Source organism: Amia ocellicauda, chromosome 17 (genome assembly GCF_036373705.1).
Source record: "Amia ocellicauda isolate fAmiCal2 chromosome 17, fAmiCal2.hap1, whole genome shotgun sequence".
NCBI lineage: Eukaryota > Metazoa > Chordata > Actinopteri > Amiiformes > Amiidae > Amia > Amia ocellicauda.
In genome coordinates, this window is record NC_089866.1 from 19037193 (window position 1) to 19054720 (window position 17528).

The window sequence follows — 17528 nt, forward strand, 5'->3', positions numbered from 1 at the left end:
AAGTTAAAAAAAAAAAACAAAGAAAACACAGAGAATGCAGTGCAGACCAAACCTGACATGTTTATAAAGAGATTAAAAAAAAAACACAAACTACATATTCAACACCTATCATACATTTTTTTATAAAAAAGTTTTTAAATAACTTTTTTGCGCCAGTTATACTGTTGCAGAGTAAACATGTTTTGGGTCCAATAGCATATCCAAGTTTAACATTTAATGTGAGACTAGAGGGAGTTTCAGTTGGTATGCAGGGACTCCGCACCTGTGTACTACAGATTATAACTCATCAGTCACAGCTTGATTTAGAACTGCAGAGGTTTGTTCAGATTATTTTTTGTCTTCACGGCACAGAACAGCACACAGATGTTCATAATCACTCTCTCTCTCCCCTGACTTCCACATTAAAGAATATCCGGAACAACAAAAGAAAGAAACCCAGCTGCTCTATGAGAGAACGTCTGGTGGTGGTCAGTGCTGCGCGTGTAGTGAAAGGACCCATCCTGCATACTTGTACACAGAATATGAAGGTTTTAGCTCTAGACTATATTGGCCTCCTCCCCCTCATGTCCATGCTGATCTTGGACGACTTCGAACCTGAAAGACATCAGACATCAGGCATTCACCAAACCTGGCAAGGGAACTTGTATTCATGTAGGTTCTTGCCTTAAACTAATAAACCCGAATATGAAAACTATTTCTGAAGCACAAAACGGTCTGCATGGTGACTCACGTGCTCCTGGTATCCCCGCCGGGTCATCCTGTCCTTCTCCAGCTGCAGTTCCTGCTCGTACCGCTGCTCGGCCTCCTGCTCCTCTTCCTCCTCCTGGCTCCTCTTGCGCAGGGCCTCCCACTGCTGCCTGCGCCGCTCCTCCACCTGCAGCACCCGATGGAAAAAAACTTGTATGTATATCTAGAGCCAGTGGCATTGCATTTGTAATCCTCATACACACACACACGCAGGTATATATTATTCAAGGTGCGTACCTGTGCGGAGATCTCCTGCTGGCGTGCCGTCCTCAGCTCCTCCTCCTCCCCTCTCTCCTGCCGCCGGCGCATTCTCTCCAGCTCCAGCTCGCGGATCAGCTCCTCGCGGCGCTGCAGAGACTCCTCCTGCGCCAGACGGTTCTCCTGCATCTTCTCCTCCAGCTGTTGCTGCCTCCCTGTCAGCACCTGCACACAGAGACTGCCAGCTCATTCTCCTTCTCCGATTTAATATTTGGTTTTCCTCTACCACTGTCATGGCCAGTTACGATAACCTTTCACCCTCGCTTTCATTTGAATTACCCTTTTATCAGTTCCTCGTACTGCAATTGAGTGAACTGGGTCACATGTTAGGATACAACCTTGATTGTAAAAAGAAGAACCCTTTTGAAACCTATGGAAATGTGGCCCAGTGGCCCAGCACATACCTCCTGCATGAGCCGCTCCCTGGCCTTCCTCTCTTTCTCCCACTCCGCCTCTCTCTTCTCCCACACACGCTGGGCCTCCTCCCTACAGGAGACACACACAGGCACATTTCACAAACTTAAAACTAATCTATGACGATGTTCCAAAACACAAACCCTCCCTTATCAACTAAAACTACCACCAAATGCAACTTTACAACTACTGGAATCATGATTGGGCCGAAAGGGAAGACGCCCTGACCTGTAGAGGATGTCGAACTCAGCCTCCCTCTGCTTCTCGAGCCGGAGCTGATCCTCCAGGACTCGCTTCATCCAGGCGGCGTCGGCCACCGCACGCTCCCTCCGAGCGCTGGCCAGCTGCTGCTCCTCCTTCTCCCCCTCTAGGAGAGCGGCCAGGATCCTGCGGTCAGCCTCCTGAGGTGAGTGGAGAGACGGGGAGGTCGCACCAAGAGGTCTCATTGAATCGATTTAATTTAATATATATATGGTTGGAATAACAAGATTAATTAACTGATGATAAGATTTACAGGTGTGACATTCAAAATGGAGAAGCTGTAGATCGAAGCAAGTGGAAACATCTCGTGGAGGCCTTCATCCAGCAGTGGACTGATATAGCGGCTGCCTTCCCACTCACCAGTTCTTCCTGCACTTGCTGGGCTCGTCTCTTCAGCTGAGCACGATACTGCCGCGTCAAAAACCGCCTGCAAGATTGAGTGACAGAAGAGCGGTTTAAATTACCGGATTCAGTACCATCCCCCCCGCCTTTCCTCACGATATAGGGATTAAGGAGGCCGTGTTTCCCCACGGCCAGTTCATCCTACCCATGCTCCGATTTCTTCCTGTGCTGCTCTAGCTTTCTCCTCTCCTCCTCCAGCTGCTCCACCTCCCAACGCTCTGTCAGAAGGGCCTCCTGCTCCTTTTTCAGCCGGCTGGCCTGAAATGGACAGCAGCAGCATCAGCACACAGTGATGCTTCCTTCCCACACTTATTTAAGGATTGATTTTGCAAATGGTTCTCTTTCAAGGCCTACCTCCTCTTCTCGCAGCTTCAACTCTTCCATCTGTTGGCGGAGTTCCTCTGCCCTCTGTTTCTCCTGCGCCCTCCTCCTCTCCTCTGCCTGCTTCATTCTCTCCAGCGCCTCCCGGCGGCTGCGCTCGTACTCATTCTCAAACCGCTGCTTCTCCTCCTGCAGCTCCTCCTCTTGCTACAGAGTAAAAGCAGCATTAGCGTCAATACAGATTGAACAAGAACGGAGTTCACCAAGTCGACACCATGGAATGGAATGGAATGGAATGGAGAGGACACGGAACCTGTAGAACGCCCCGTAACGGTGTTCCCTGCTTCATTTGTTTTGGGGTTAATACTTCATACGTTGTGCTACAGACTATTGCCATATCTTTAAGTACTAAAGCACTAGAACCATTTGATATATAAAGGCAAATGTTTTATTTCCTATTTAAAAAACTCTTTCCTAGAAATAATAAGGGAACCTCACAAAAGAGGAATATGCAAGAATATGAAACTAGCAAGAAAAAAAAAAAAAAATGACTGAAGACACTGTCTGAGAGAGGATACCTTTGCTAGTCTGCATTAGCCAGGCATCAAGCTTCATTTAGGCAAGAACAAAAGGCCAAAAGACTTTAGCTTCTCTAACCCATCCTGGGTTTCACAGATTACATTTCAAGAGACGTCATCTTGCAACTGGCACAGGTTATCGAGCCCAAGTCACACTACCTCACCGTCACCAGTCTAAGGGCCCCACAGCTTTCTCTTAGACACATAGTACACAGGTCAGCTCACACTTTACTGAGCATATAGTTTAGGGATGATATGATACTGACTGAAAGAATTATCATCTGAAATTCATACCGTCAATATATTTGGTTTCTTTCAGCTATACATACTGCATGGTAATGGTTTTGAAAGACCATCTTACACAGAGACAGGAACATTAATGGCGATCATGTAGGTACCTGTTTCTTCTCGGCGATCTGCGTCTGCCACTTATCCACTACGTGGTTCTTGAGCAGAGTTGATTCCACCTGATGACACACGGATGGGTTCAGGGTTTTTAAATGTGACTGGTTACTGGTCAGTTAAACAAATATTTATATTATTATAGTTTTTTTATTGGTAGCTTGTTTAGTCAGCTTTTGTTGACTATGTACTTCTGCAGTTAAGTGGATTTCATAAAGTCTCCCTCCACAGGAAGCAGTTCTCTGCAGGGAGCATGCAGCGACAGGAACTCAATCCTGGGGTCGGCGTTACATTCTGTCATGGAAAGATGACATCAACAGCCTATTGGTGTCGGGATCAAGTCCCCCCTTGACGCAATACTGCTCACAATTTCATACCCTGTGATTAATATTCATTCTACTTTTTTTGTAGAATCCACAACCAAAAGTTCTTAGCATCCTCCCTGTAGTCTCAGAAAAATAATCACCTCCATCTAGAATCAGCATGAAGTATATACTAGAGGTGAATGTTTCATACAGATCGAGTACTATCTTTATATCTTTATATCTTTAACACTGTATGACGACACCTGCCCATAACTGTTCTTCCATCAGATGAAAAGCAAACTGTACCTGACGCAGTTCGGGGTTATTTGTTTTCCAGTGCTCCTGCAACAGCTCTTCTGCCACCTGGGAATGGAAACAACTGTTCACATCACAGACCCCAACAGAATGCAACCAGCACCTGTCACAATTAGCGTACACTCTATGGCCAAAAGTATGTGGACACCCCTTCTAGTTACTGGATATGAATATTTCAGCCACACCCATTGCCGACAGGTGTATAAAATGAAGCACACAGCCATGACATCTCTGTAGACCAACACTGGCAGTAGAATGGGCCGTGCTGAAGAGCTCCATGACTTCAACGTGCCACCTTTCCAACAAGCCCGTTTGTCAAAATTCTGCCCTGCTAGAGCTGCCAACATCTAGTGGGAAAGCCTTCCCAGAAGAGTGGAGGCTGTTATAACAGCAAAGGGGGACCAACTCCTTATTAATGCCCATGATTTTGCAATGAGATGTTCAACGAGTAGGTGTTCACATACTTTTGCCCATGTAGTGTACTTATACGTATGTAGATATACAATTGCACAAGTAAATATGGCAAGACTGAAATGCCACCTCAAGTGGTACTGGTGTAATTCCAGTTGCACCGTTACCTTCTTCCTGCGTTCCTCCCTGGCTGACTTGAGCCCCTCGGTTCTCTCCGTCATCTCCCTGGCCTGCGTCTCTCTGTCGGGGGCGAGCGCTTGGAGCTCAGCCTCGAGCCCGTCCCGCTCCTTCTGCAGCAGGGCTTGGAGACGGGCCCTGCGCTGCTCCAGACTGCGCTGCTTCTCCTCCTTCAGCCTCTCCCGGTGGTAGGCGGCCATGCTGATGAGAGCAGGAGAGGCGTGAGATGGTTAGCTGGAGATGATCACCAATTTACAAACACAATTAAGGCAAAGACTTCTTAATACAAAACATGATTCAGGCATGCCAACAAATCTGAGGGAGAACAGGAGTGTCATATCTACTGCAGATATATAGTATACTGTGTCTTTTTATGTTTAACACCTGATCAAGACATGCTATACAGTTTAATAGTGATAGGCCAGGTGCAACCTCTGCTGGTAGGACTGCCGGGAGCTCCACTGCGCCTGCTTGCTGCTGCGGACGTTGTGCTGTCGGAAGTACTGCGAGTGCTGCTCCCACTGCTGCCGCCAGCGAGCCTCCTGTTCCCGCTGCCGCACTATCTGCTGCTCCAGGGAGCGACTGCGGCTGGACATGTGCGTAGACAGCGTGGGGAGAGCCATGGGTGTCCCTGCCCGTTCAACAAAAACAAATGCGACTGTAACGTAAAGCAAAAGCCCTTGCCTACATTAATCAGAACACTACCCGTACCAACTGAGATCGAGCGTTAACAGTTTATACAATATTTAAGAAATCAATGTGCATTTAATATGTTGACGTTGTTTACACCCCCACATGCTTGATTTGCATTTTTTTCTTTTATCTTTTTTAAATATTATGAAGGACATACTTGCATTACTGTGCAGTACTGTGCAGTTGGAGCAAACAATAAAATGACTGATTTCAGTTACGCCCACGATTTAATACAGTTTTTGTGCAACAATCAACAAATGTTTTTTGTCAATATTATTAAGAAATTACTCACAGTAATGTGGTGGTGACTGAAAAGAACCGTAGTGCTTTAATGGCTGTTTTGACGCGTTGTCAAACTTCAAATTTCTGTTGACGACAGTTTCTTGCAGGAACTTCCTGTTTCACCTGACAACTGCTTTAACTTCCTGGTTACTCTACGGATTCCCCCAATGGTCAAAATACTTCGTTCGTTCGTGTTCGTTTTCATTGCTTTGCTGAAACTCCGTTGAGGAGATGAATTGTGCATTTGTGATCTGCATGCATTCAGCTAACATTGGGTATATGTTACTCATTGAATAGTCTAAACGAAATACACGAATTTACAAATTATTTTTTTTTTTTTTATATATTTATATAAAGCTACATTTATATATATAAATATAAAGTAGATCAGAATAATACGGGATGCACCTTGGTCATGTGATCGTATGAGATAAGTATTAAAACGGCTACATCCAATTTCATTGTCTGAGCTACATCCATAATAGATTATAGGTATAAATGTTTAATGACGACCAGATAATCATTGCTAATTGTGCCCAAGAAGTCTTGTTATATATCGAAAATGTCAGTTAAAGGGTAAAGAGGGTATAAATAAATGAAAAGCTACCCCTTTCACAAGTTTATAATGTGAGGCATATTGCATGTTCTGAATTATTGATCATTTGCAGAGTTCTGCTTTAGTACCTGTTTAAGTGTCATATATGGCTTGAACGAAAGGGAAAAAAACAACCACCTGATCTAAACTAATACAAAAAACGTATATGTTGTATTAGAAGTCGAAGCTATCATATCACCCGTAACAAATCAATATAGGCGAAACCTCTGAAGAGTAACAAAAACGTACATTACCATTTAAATCGGTAATACACTTTCAATGCAGATTGGCGGCTGCTGTGTAGAAATAAACTATTGAATTTTCTTAGCAAACAGCATAATACAAAACATGTGCATGATACATTTTCAATCATTAAAGCAAAATAACATTTGACAATTCTGTTGCCCTGTTGCAGTTAATAAGACTGCATGACTCCTCCTTCTTTAAAAAACAAACAAACAGTATAAAATAATCTGTACATACACTATGCATAATACAGAATACAAGGCCGTTATATTTTGTTATAATCTGAACGGAGAAACGCAGCTGTAAAGACTGTATTTCAGTCGATTGCAGGATATGATCGCTGTGTAAAGCTTTTTCCTATTGGCTGGCTTTGTCCCGCCCACTCGGCGCTGATTGGCTGCTGGGGGAATTCACCTGTGCGTCTGAGCGCGCCGTCCGGCCCGCGCGCTGCCAGTCCCGTCCTCCGCCGCTCGAGCCGCTGCCAGGCTTCCGGGTCTGCCGCGCCGACACACGCACCGCCCGCACCGCCCGCACCGCCCGCAAACATGGCTCTGCTAGCGGAGCACCAGTTCAAACAGCTGCCAGCCGACAAGCAAGTGGATACCAGGTCGTTTTTGGAGTCGGTGTCCTATCTTCCGCCGTTCTTTGGTAAGTTTCAGAGATGTACCCGAGTACTGTAGAGCAGGGAGGAGTGGAGACGAGGCGTTTGGTGGAGATGACACCTCCGTGTTCGCGACGGCTTGCTGTGTGTTCATCCAGAGTTGTCGTTAAAGTTTCCACTTGTTTTCAAATAATTTGTCTAATACGCTTTCTTAACTTTAACCCCCCCCCCCCCCCCCTCTAAGAAACTAAATTAAATAAGCGCAATGGTTGCGACTCGAGCATGTTTCTTTAAGAAAGTCTTTTTCCCTTTTTTATTAGTTACTGGCAATAATCAAACCGAGAGAAATCGGAATAACTGTGATAACACAGAGGGCGGTAGATAAAGTTAACACATCTATGTTTTATTCTGCCTGTGGTGCTGGGAAATGGCTTATTTTTCTCCCAGTAAATTACATTGTCGAGATGTGCCACGTAGGATATTAGGAGTGCATCCACACATTTGATTTAATTGTAGAATATATATTTTCTTCTATTCTTGCATGACCATTATATACAAATATATCCAAAACGTAGGGCATCTGAAGCCACAGTGAGTCTTCATACTGAAATATGTCATCCATTGCCTGGTCAACACTTGGCTAAGACTTGCTGAATTGCACTTAGAAAGGGTTTTATTACCAAGAACCAGAGTGGAAACTGAAACCTATATGTTTATTTAAGAGAAGTTGACCAGTTACATCCTATTCCAAATGTATTGCTTCTTATCTTGGATTAATCTTCTTTACTTTCGCCAGCTTTGACATCCAATTGCAAAACCTGATAGCCGAGTCTTGTGGTGTGTGGAGACAATGGCGGTGCATTTAAGATAAGAGTTTCTCCTTGCCTCCAAACAAGAGAAGCCGACTGCTTTTACTGGATAATATTTACAACTCATTAGTAATGCCAACCTCTTTCTTCCCCAGTGAGTTGAGTGCTGTAATTACTGAAGTCCTCCTGCGAGCGGGCTGTTGAATCCCTTGGGCTAGTTTTTATTGACTACCCTCAAACTTCATTTTGGTGTTAATGTTATTATCTACAATGTGCATCCATCCATCTATCCTTCCATATTCAATAACCACTTCACCCAGTATAGCATATACCAAGCATATTTTTCTCCACTTTCTCTGATTTTTATCTCTGGCCTGAACTGCTTTGACTTTTAGCCTATGTTATTCTGAAGTAATGCTAAATTACAATTCTTGTCCTGTTTATGTGAATGTGTATGGGCAATCCCAGCACTGGTAAGAGAGCCTATCAAAAGAAGCAACTCTTCTTAACAAACATGTAATGACCACATTCTTAACAAACAAATCCTTTCAGTCAGACTTACAATAGCATTGTGATGCTTGTTGATGAGAGGGGAAAGGAGGTTTTGGCATACAAAGAGGTTTTGTACACTGTAATTTACAGCACTGACATCTCTAGCAGCCTTGCCTGTGTTCCTTACATGACAGTTTTTAGAACAATTGCCATACCTGTTATTATAAACTAAGGCAACCAGGTGATGAAAGCATTGATTGTGCTAACTCCTGTGTTTTGTTTCTTAAGTTTCTCTACTCAAGACCAGTTTTTCAGGCTTCCTTACAGTTTGTCTCTTTTAAATTGTCCCCCTGCCCTTCTGTGTGTGTGAATTTGCCAGAAAAGGAAATCATCGTGAAATCCCCTTACTCTTTGCAGATGCCGCATACTGGAATTGAAATGTGAGATTGGCAAAAGCCCCTATTAAGCATTGATGCTGTATTGCATACTACTGTATGCAGAATATCATCAATGCCACAGGCTGCATTTCAGACAGGTTCTTTTCCACAACAGCTACTCAGCGCCTTATCTCTCATGCTGAGTTTACATGTACATTTGAAACCAATAGGGGTAGATTCAGCCTCTGTTCTGGCGATGGTTCAAATACAGTGACAGTGAACAGCCCAGGAAGAGCATACTTCTACAATACCCTTTCCACCAGGGTAGAAGATCTAACAATGAATGGACTGTTTCTTTGTTTGAAATGTCCATATTTGCAGTTGGAGAGTACAGGCTAGTTTTAGGTGTGTAAAGGAATAAGCTTCAAATTAGCTTGGCTGGTTCTCGAAGGAAGTGTTTTTCTTGTGGTGTGTGGCACATTCATATTTATACATTTAGTTTGACGAAAGTTTGAGGTGGTAGGATATAGCTAGAACACCTGAGGGGCAAAAATTATGTTGCTAATTTTTGCCCCCTCAAATGTCGCTGGATTCCTTCAGTGTTCACATTTAAGAAATAGTTGTGAGACATGGTGGCCCAATACAATAAAAAATAAATAAAAAAATCCACTTTTCCCTGCCTCGATTCCCCCTAATGTTAAGTGAAACTTCCATATAAGTTTTTCACCCTGCACAAGGTATAATGAAGGGTAATTCCTAATCAAAGGGTGTTGCAGATCTTGTTTTCTGTTATCTTTTATGATGGTAACAGAGGCGCATTTGTGCAGGCTTTAAGAAGGTGCTGTAGAATGTCCAACCTATGTGAGGATTGAATTCCCCCACCGTGGTTTAGATTTCCAGGCTTTTTTTGTTGTCTTTACTCGGATAAATCAACGAGGGCTGCAGTTTTAGATCCTGATGATAGATGGAAGTGGTATCGTGTGCCTTGATGAAACGGTGTGTATATTTATTTGTAGTTTGCAGCACAATCATTGCTCAGAAAATTTGTCTTATTCTTACTGTTGTTACAAATAAGTATCCTATAACATTTGATTTGACAATCCCGAGCATACCAAGTGCCACTTACTACTCCCATTATCGAAAGTGTTTTAAATCATATCAGTGTGTTTATTGAACACTAATTGCATTCTCTTTATCTGGGGAATCAAATCATGAAAGTTTCATACCTAGTCAAATGGCTATTAATTATTTCCCCCCCGTATAGGTAGGTCAGCTTAGAATTAGTTTTGGGGACAGATTGGCTGTGTGCACTGTGTGTTTGTCTGGCAATGGGGGCTGATGGAGGCAGTCTAAATTTGTAGGAATCAAGTGATTTACATGTATATCGCAAGCTCAGCATGGGGACACCATCTTAGGTCTGCAGTGTGACTAACATCTTGTTTCTAATTGACTACCCTGGAGACCAGTCTGCCAGTTCATTGCATCATGGCATATCCTAGCAGTCAGGCCTATGTCTCTTGTCAGAGCTATGTTGAGGTTCAAATGAAGACTCTAACATGGCAAAGCAGAGCCTTGGTTGCTAAACAAACAGTTATGGGTCAGGCTGCTGAAAAGACCAAGAGATGCAGTGATTGCCGCTTCTTCATTCGGTTCTAAAATACCCCAACTGCAGTCACCAACCAAATCTGTCATTCCTGAAATTTGCCAACATGTCTCAATATTCACTCCACACTGGTTTGCATTAGACTCAACCGTTCATAAAAATCAAGCCATTTTCCAATTCCATCCGTAAAGGAAGCCGTTGGGGGTCATAGCTCTCTAATCTCGTCTGATGTGCTTTGAGCTCTGGTGTTTGGGATTTTCCATTCCTGATTAAATGTAGTATGAAAACATAACATCTGATATGTGATCTATTATCACCCTTCCATTTAGCAGAAGCAATTATGTTTCATGAAGGATAATCTTTTTGTATCAGATTTCTGTGCCAAGCAGAAACAAACCGATTGCATACATAATTTAATTTCCTGCTCTGGATTTACTTTTAGAAAATTGATTAGTGTGGTGTTGGGTTGCTGTACCCATTCACTGGCAGCCCAGAACACCAGTATGTTCTTTGTACTGTGTTTTTTGTGCTTTAATATACCACTATTAAAGCTTTGAATTGAATTTGCCATCTGAAACACCTATAGTAGTTTCAATTATCCTGCTTTCAGGTCTTTAATTTCTTACTGCTATATTGAAATGCATTCACTGAGCCTCCACAATTATACCTGATACTTAAAGCGCCTGATGCATAAACATCTAATACTTTTTTGATTGTTTGTCTGTGTGGTATCTTTTTTTCTTTAGATGGAAGCTCCTAGTCACAGAGTGGGTGTCTTTTGCCTTTGCTGTGGAGGTATCAATGCCTCTAGGCAACAATCCAGTTACAAAAGCTCACTGTAAAATAAATACAAAACACAGGGGGGAGGAAGCCTTATTATGTATGGAAGCAAGAGTGGAAAAAATGAGGTCAGGAATAATAAGAGCATTCAGAAAAACTCACTTACGATCCAGGGGGCGGGTGGGTGGATCGTTCTGTAACGAGAGCTGTGCTGTGTTCAGAATACAATACACAGCAGGCTGGAATTGGGGAACAGCTATACAATACAGGAGCTGAGGCCTGGCAAGATCCATACCCCTCAGTGCCTCCGAGACCAGCTGGGAATCTTGCTTCCCAAACTGTACTGTTTGTACTGAGGGTACTGTACAGTGAGTGGCCAAAATATCTGAGAGTGCAACTATGAAATAAATGCAAAAATAATTAAAGCAAAGTGGGTGGGTAGGTAGGTAGATTAATAGATAGTATACATTATATTAGTAGCATTCCGAAAATCTATTTTAGGAGGTAGTGACATTTTTATGATTAGCTGGTTTTCTGTGTTAACCTCACCTACTGATAAAGCCTGATGGTTACTGCAATACCTTTATTTTGACCTTGCAGAAGGGGAAAGGTCACTGCAGTATATTAACCACAGATTAGTTAAATAAATAAACACGCTGGGTGCTCCCCTGGTGGCAGGAGGTAATTGTAGAGAGCCGTGTTTGTGGCACCATGCCTGTGTTTGTCCATGCAGCGCGATAGATGTTTGAAAGGGCCGGACCTTTGCCAAGCAATGAGCCCAGAAATGGTGCTGAAAGATGCATGAGACGCCGTTACCTTGACAAATCTGTTTTGCTTTTCTGCAGCCTGAATTATGTATGGGTGGAAAGGGAGTTGATTCAAAAGGGTGAAAAGGTGAAGACATTTCCACTGGCAGAAGTATTGAGTGGAGGTTCTTTCATACATCTTTCTTTGCAAATTATATTTTCTAATCCAGTGTATTTATAGAATTCAGGTTTTAAAAGATCAAAGGTTTAATATTTGTAAAATTATTTTTACTTTAATATATCCCCCTCATTTTTGTACTTAGTTAATACCTTACATTTTGTGTGTGTGCTGTGTTCTTCTCTCTTCAGACTGCCTGGGCTCCAAAGTGTTTTCTCCTATCAAAGCGGACGTTAGCGGAAACATAACAGTGAGTATGTAGTTAGCGTTTTGTAATGTCATTAGAATTTCAGAAGTTGAATGAAAGATTGTATTTGAGGGTTTCTGTGTCTCTATCACCATCTCTCTCTCTCTCTCTCTCTCTCTCTCTCTCTCTCTCTCTCTCACTATTTCCTTGTATTGTATTTTGCAGAAAATCAAGGCTGTTTATGACACGAACCCCATCAGGTTTAAGACTCTTCAGCAGATCCTGGAGGCTGAGAAGGAGATGTACGGAGCAGAGTGGCCTAAAGTGGGAGCTACCTTAGCACTGATGTGGCTGAAAAGGTGAGACTTCAAGTTAAGTTCTGGGTTTGATTTTACAATAATCTCACACGTATATACAGAAGCAGTGGACTTACTGATGTCCGATCCCCTGCAGGGGTCTGAAGTTCATTCAGGTCCTGCTTCAGAGCATTGCAGATGGAGAGAAGGATGACGCCAATCCCAACCTCATCCGGGTCAACGCCACGAAGGCCTACGAGCTGGCGTTGAAGAAATACCATGGCTGGCTGGTCCAGAAACTTTTCACGGTAGGCACCGCAATCATGAAGGGGAGAGTGACTGTGCATAGGTTTTTCTTTTTAGTTATTTGTGGTAACATCAAAACTAATGGATTCACAAAAGCTGTTGGTTTAGTTTTAAGTCAAGCTTACAAATGAATAATTCATGATTTTAGACTGTAGACTGGCTCTGGAATTAAAAAAACTAATCCAAACCAACAACAAAAACTAAACTAAACAAATCAATAAAGACAATAAAGCCTTTACATGTATACATGTATGGAAAATGTTATTGGGTCTTTTTCGCTGAGCAAGAAACTACAATAGTAGGAGTGAAATTATCCATTGAGTACAAGGACTCTAACCAGGCTCCCCATGGCTCTCGCTGCAGGGCGCCATGTATGCGGCTCCGTACAAGTCGGACTTCCTGAAGGCCCTGTCCAAAGGTCGTGAGGTGAAGGAGGAAGACTGTGTGGAGAAGATCCGCCAGTTCCTGGTCAATTACACTGCCACTGTGGACGTCCTCTATGAGATGTATACCAAAATGAACGCCGAACTGGACTACACTGTCTGACCCCTACCCACCCCACCCTCCTTGCCAGACTTACACAATGCAGTCACTATCTTTTTATTACTATTTTTTACTTTCCATCCTGCCAAGGATGCCATTTTCAAGAGCAATATGGAGACCCTGTTCTACTTCTTGATCACCACTCTGGGGACATAAGTGGTGCTTTCTCAGCTCACATGGCTTGTTAACCTGGGATAGAGGAGGGTGTTTTAAATGTATGCAATATAGTGTGCCTTACTTTTATAACTGACACACCAGGGAATAATACTGTCAACTGAATGTAGTAAGTGCACTTTTTAATCATTTGCCTTGCCTTTGAAAAAGCGGGTCGTCCTTCAGAAGCCCATTTCCAAAAACATGGAAAGAATTTCATTTTTATCTGAATTTATTGTCATTCAAGTCTACCTTAACTCAGTCAGTCACCGGCAACTTGAAAATGTCATCGCCGTTCATCTACAGTAATACGGTCTACTGTAGTTTTTAAGCAGGGACACTTTTTGTTCATTTTCTCACACAAAATTGAGTCCAACATACTGTATTAGGAATATTACAGTGTGTGGCCTAAGGTTAATCCGGATTTTCCAGGGATTTGGTGTCTCAGTGATTTGGAGAATGATAGTCATGAATGGATGTTTGTTTGGCTGTTAAAGGAGTGAAACCCAGATTTACTCGTATGTGTTTTGAAGTTGTTGTTGAGGATTTTCCTTTATTACATACTAATAGTTGAAATGCTGGAAGTTTTGGTTATATTTTTAACCACATTCCTTTCACTTCCACATACATCCCTGCTGATGATTTTGTGGGGCTGTTACTTTATTCCCCTCAGTCTCTACTTGTGGGAAATGTTCATGGACCTTAGCCCTTCTTTTCTCACAAATGTAACTATGACAAGAATGCGCTGTACAGCTCTGCTCCATAAGATTAGGTTTTGAATGTGGGGGGAAATTGGCATGAAATGAGCCAGGCAGACACCGTACCAGACAAATATTTTCTGTTCTTCCATGCTTTAGGATTCTTTGAGCTCCATTTCTTAGGTCATAACATGTAAATGGTAAAATGTAGACAAGATCACAAAAAACTGCAAGCTTGCTTTTTTAACATTCATTCTGGGGGCTTGTCATGCATTTGTTTGATATTAACTTGTAAATTATTGTTCTTAATGTGAACATTTCTGATGATAAAGAACTCTAATGTGAAATGTTTGTAAAGAGGCATCTTCACAGAATCAGAAATCCTCCATCCCCTTTCTCTTGGGACTGTGCAGCTCTCACTAAAGTATTTTGAAAATGAATATTTTGAAAATGGCAGTTCCCAAAGGCTTCATTAACTTCTGAGTTCTAAGGAGCTTGTCAATATTTTACAGCTTTTTCATAAGATGTGAAGGTTTTACAGTGTCGTCTTAAAGGGACAACAACAAAGTATAATTTTGTCTTTGTCTCGCCATGAGAGGAAAGATGCATTTTACTGTACAGTTAGACAGGACAATCCTGATCAGAGCTTTAATAAACTGTCGCATTACGATCTCTGCATGTTTGCTTGTTCATTCCTGTTCCTATTTGGTGATACAAAAAAAGAGTCCAAAAAAGTACACCAAAAATAATATAGGAGTATTAATTAGCACATCTGTCCAAATGCTCTTCATAAAAAACAAATGCTTGTTTAAAGATAATGAATCCAAGATGGGGAGGGGAAGTTAACAACTAAAGGTCTAATGACGAGAAATATGTAGCAAAGATCAACCTTGTATCCACCCACCTCAAATGTGGAAGTCATGAGAGCAGTGGTTGTCGTTTTTGATTTTAATTATTAAAGTCAAAGTGTCCATTTCATAAGCGTACCTAGGCCTTCAAAGTAATTTATTTAGATGCTCTGTAAGCTAATGTCCATTGCATTTAAATGAGGAGGTGGTGCCATGTGCATTGTCATAGTGCATGCTGCATAGTCTATTCAACTTTTGCTATACCTTTTATTTTTACTTTGTTACATTTTCTGTGCTTTACAACTGGATGGTAAATTAGCATAGGTTTATTATAACAGGCTGGTACAGATCACATGACAGGAAACAATGTATGAAAAATGGCAGGAAATCAACAATTATATCAGCTACTCCTTAACATAGAAATTAGAAGGTGTATTATTAAGTACATATTGATATATATTCACTTTACTTGGATGATACTGGAAATACATAGGGGTTTGGGGATAATATTGCTTTTACCATGTTGTCTTCCTGCTACATATATCCGATAGTGATTTGAAAATGTGCGTATTGAAAATGCAACAAAATCATACCCATTAATATGTTTTTCTTTCTATTAATTTTCTTGCTGGACCAAACTGAGACCTTGCTCTGCCTTCTCTCTTAGTGAGCTAGCTACAATTAATCTGTTAGTCACCGGCATGCCTCTACTTAGTGCAATATTAACTGACCGGCTGTATGGTTTTATACTGCACTTTGCTATTTACCACTCACTGCACTAAAGAGGCCAGGGTTGTCTTAAGTACTGTATGTGTTTTTACTTGACTTGTAGATTATCTAATTCCAAAACTGAAACATGAATTGGCTTAACCTTGTAACAGTGAAGACTAAATAATTGGTTGATGTTCCTGCTTTAGTTACAATTGTACAAGTGTTTGAAATTTAGAAATGTGACTATTTATTGTACAGAACAAGCACAAGTATATCATTCTACACTGATGTATTCTAATATTTATGGAAATAAACTGAGCTGTTACATTGTGATCATGTTTTTGTGAATGTCTCAACTTTTTTACATATCTTTTAAAGATCAAAGTGGTGTATTTATACTTTGGATTTTAATCTCTCATCCTGTAGAGAGCGGGTGTGTGTTCCTCTTCTTGGGTGTACAGGCTGACAGCACAGTACAGCTGTGAATGAGAGCTCTTTGTTTTGGCCTAATGGTCCGTCTTCTCTGACACTGTTCCTTTTTGATGTACACAAGCATTGACTATAAGAAGTATGCTCTTACTTGGATTGACCACAGTCTAACAGGTGAACATGAGTGCAGTGTTTCCAGTAGCTTTGCTCTCCCATTGGCGGCAAGAAGCACAGACAAAGTAGGTCTTTGCAATGTAAGTGAGACCATTCACCGGTCAGGGAATCGCAAGCACATTTACCCAAGTAATGGAACACCTGGCCCACCTCAGTCTATGCCTCATTACCTGTGGAGGGTGAGTGGATCGAAGCTTTGATTTGGTCTGCTCCATTCTTTTCTAGAGGTCTGCTTTGCTAGAAGATTTATTTTCTATATGATATGCAACATATAATCTTTTATATATAGTGTTTTCAAGATGCTATTGACCATTTTGGAGTGCCCTCCAGTGGGTACTTTGAGATTTGTGTACTGAACGCCTTTGGGATTATTCACTGCCATACATCTGCCTCAAAATCATGGCTTCATGCACCCACTGGAGGGAGCCAGCAGCTCAGAGGAAGAGAGAGCTGTCCAATTGGTATTCAGGCGACTTGTTTGAATGGGGAAGCACGCATGATACGAGGACTCGATTGGATTTGCAGTTAATCCTGCAAGGAAATTATAATAGTGCACACTGTCCACTACTGGTTGCTTAGATCACAGGGGATGTGGTGCTATGTTACCTCTATCTCATATTGCACACTTCAGTCAGTCTCATTCAATTTAGGAATATTATAATTATTATTTATTTCTTAGCAGATGGCCTTAGCCAAAATATAAGTGCAATACAAAGTGCAAAAATACAGTGCAGTTCAAGGCATAAAACATTACAAATTCCAATTTACATATTACAGTGCAATTCAAAGCAGAATACATTTTACAAATTCCAATTTACAGTGTATACAATATATGAGGTCTTGCATCCTGGATTGTAAAAGCTGAGTGCAGACAAGATTTTAGGTCACAGGGAGCATAGGGGAAATCAAAATAATACGAGTACTAGTAACACAAGGCAAGTAGTATGATAAAACGTAAAGTGCAATCTTACAGGAGAATAAATGACTAAATTACAAGTACTGTTTGAAAATATGTGTCTTGAGTAAGCGGCGGAAGGAGGTCAAGGACTCCGCTGTTTTGACTTCGGTGGGAAGGTCGTTCCACCACTCGGGCCAGGGATGAGAAGGATCGGCTCTGGAGGAAGGGGAGTGGAGAGGAGGCAGGGTCAGTCTTCTGGCGTGGTCTGGACAGGATGTGTGGAGAGACGAGG

General features: G+C 41.9%; 2 protein-coding genes across 2 annotated transcripts; one reads left to right on the forward strand and one right to left on the reverse strand.

Annotated features, from left to right (window-relative positions):
* Positions 1–40: 40 nt before the first annotated feature.
* tchp (trichoplein, keratin filament binding) lies at positions 41–5879 on the reverse strand. The gene is made up of 13 exons (XM_066689301.1): positions 5577–5879; positions 5024–5222; positions 4582–4792; positions 3995–4051; positions 3380–3448; positions 2437–2610; positions 2228–2340; positions 2041–2107; positions 1648–1820; positions 1410–1491; positions 985–1170; positions 731–874; positions 41–594 (listed from the first exon to the last, which is right to left on the reverse strand). The coding sequence occupies exons 2-13, from the start codon at positions 5212–5214 to the stop codon at positions 562–564; spliced, it is 1500 nt and encodes a 499-aa protein (XP_066545398.1). The 5' UTR covers positions 5215–5222; positions 5577–5879; the 3' UTR covers positions 41–561.
* Positions 5880–6867: 988 nt separating this feature from the next.
* gltpa (glycolipid transfer protein a) lies at positions 6868–16068 on the forward strand. Its single transcript, XM_066689321.1, has 5 exons — positions 6868–7055; positions 12185–12243; positions 12406–12539; positions 12634–12784; positions 13146–16068. The coding sequence occupies exons 1-5, from the start codon at positions 6953–6955 to the stop codon at positions 13326–13328; spliced, it is 630 nt and encodes a 209-aa protein (XP_066545418.1). The 5' UTR covers positions 6868–6952; the 3' UTR covers positions 13329–16068.
* The last annotated feature ends 1460 nt before the right edge of the window (positions 16069–17528 follow it).

Coding starts and splice junctions, on each gene's coding strand:
- tchp (XM_066689301.1), bottom strand. CDS start 5,214: ATGGCTCTCCCCACGCTGTCTACGCACATGTCCAGCCGCAGTCGCTCC. Junction 3,449..3,994: donor ATAACCCCGAACTGCGTCAG/GTACAGTTTGCT, acceptor GTGTGTCATCAG/GTGGAATCAACTCTGCTCAA. Junction 1,821..2,040: donor AGCAAGTGCAGGAAGAACTG/GTGAGTGGGAAG, acceptor CACTCACCTCAG/GAGGCTGACCGCAGGATCCT.
- gltpa (XM_066689321.1), top strand. CDS start 6,953: ATGGCTCTGCTAGCGGAGCACCAGTTCAAACAGCTGCCAGCCGACAAG. Junction 7,056..12,184: donor CTATCTTCCGCCGTTCTTTG/GTAAGTTTCAGA, acceptor TTCTCTCTTCAG/ACTGCCTGGGCTCCAAAGTG. Junction 12,540..12,633: donor GCACTGATGTGGCTGAAAAG/GTGAGACTTCAA, acceptor GATCCCCTGCAG/GGGTCTGAAGTTCATTCAGG.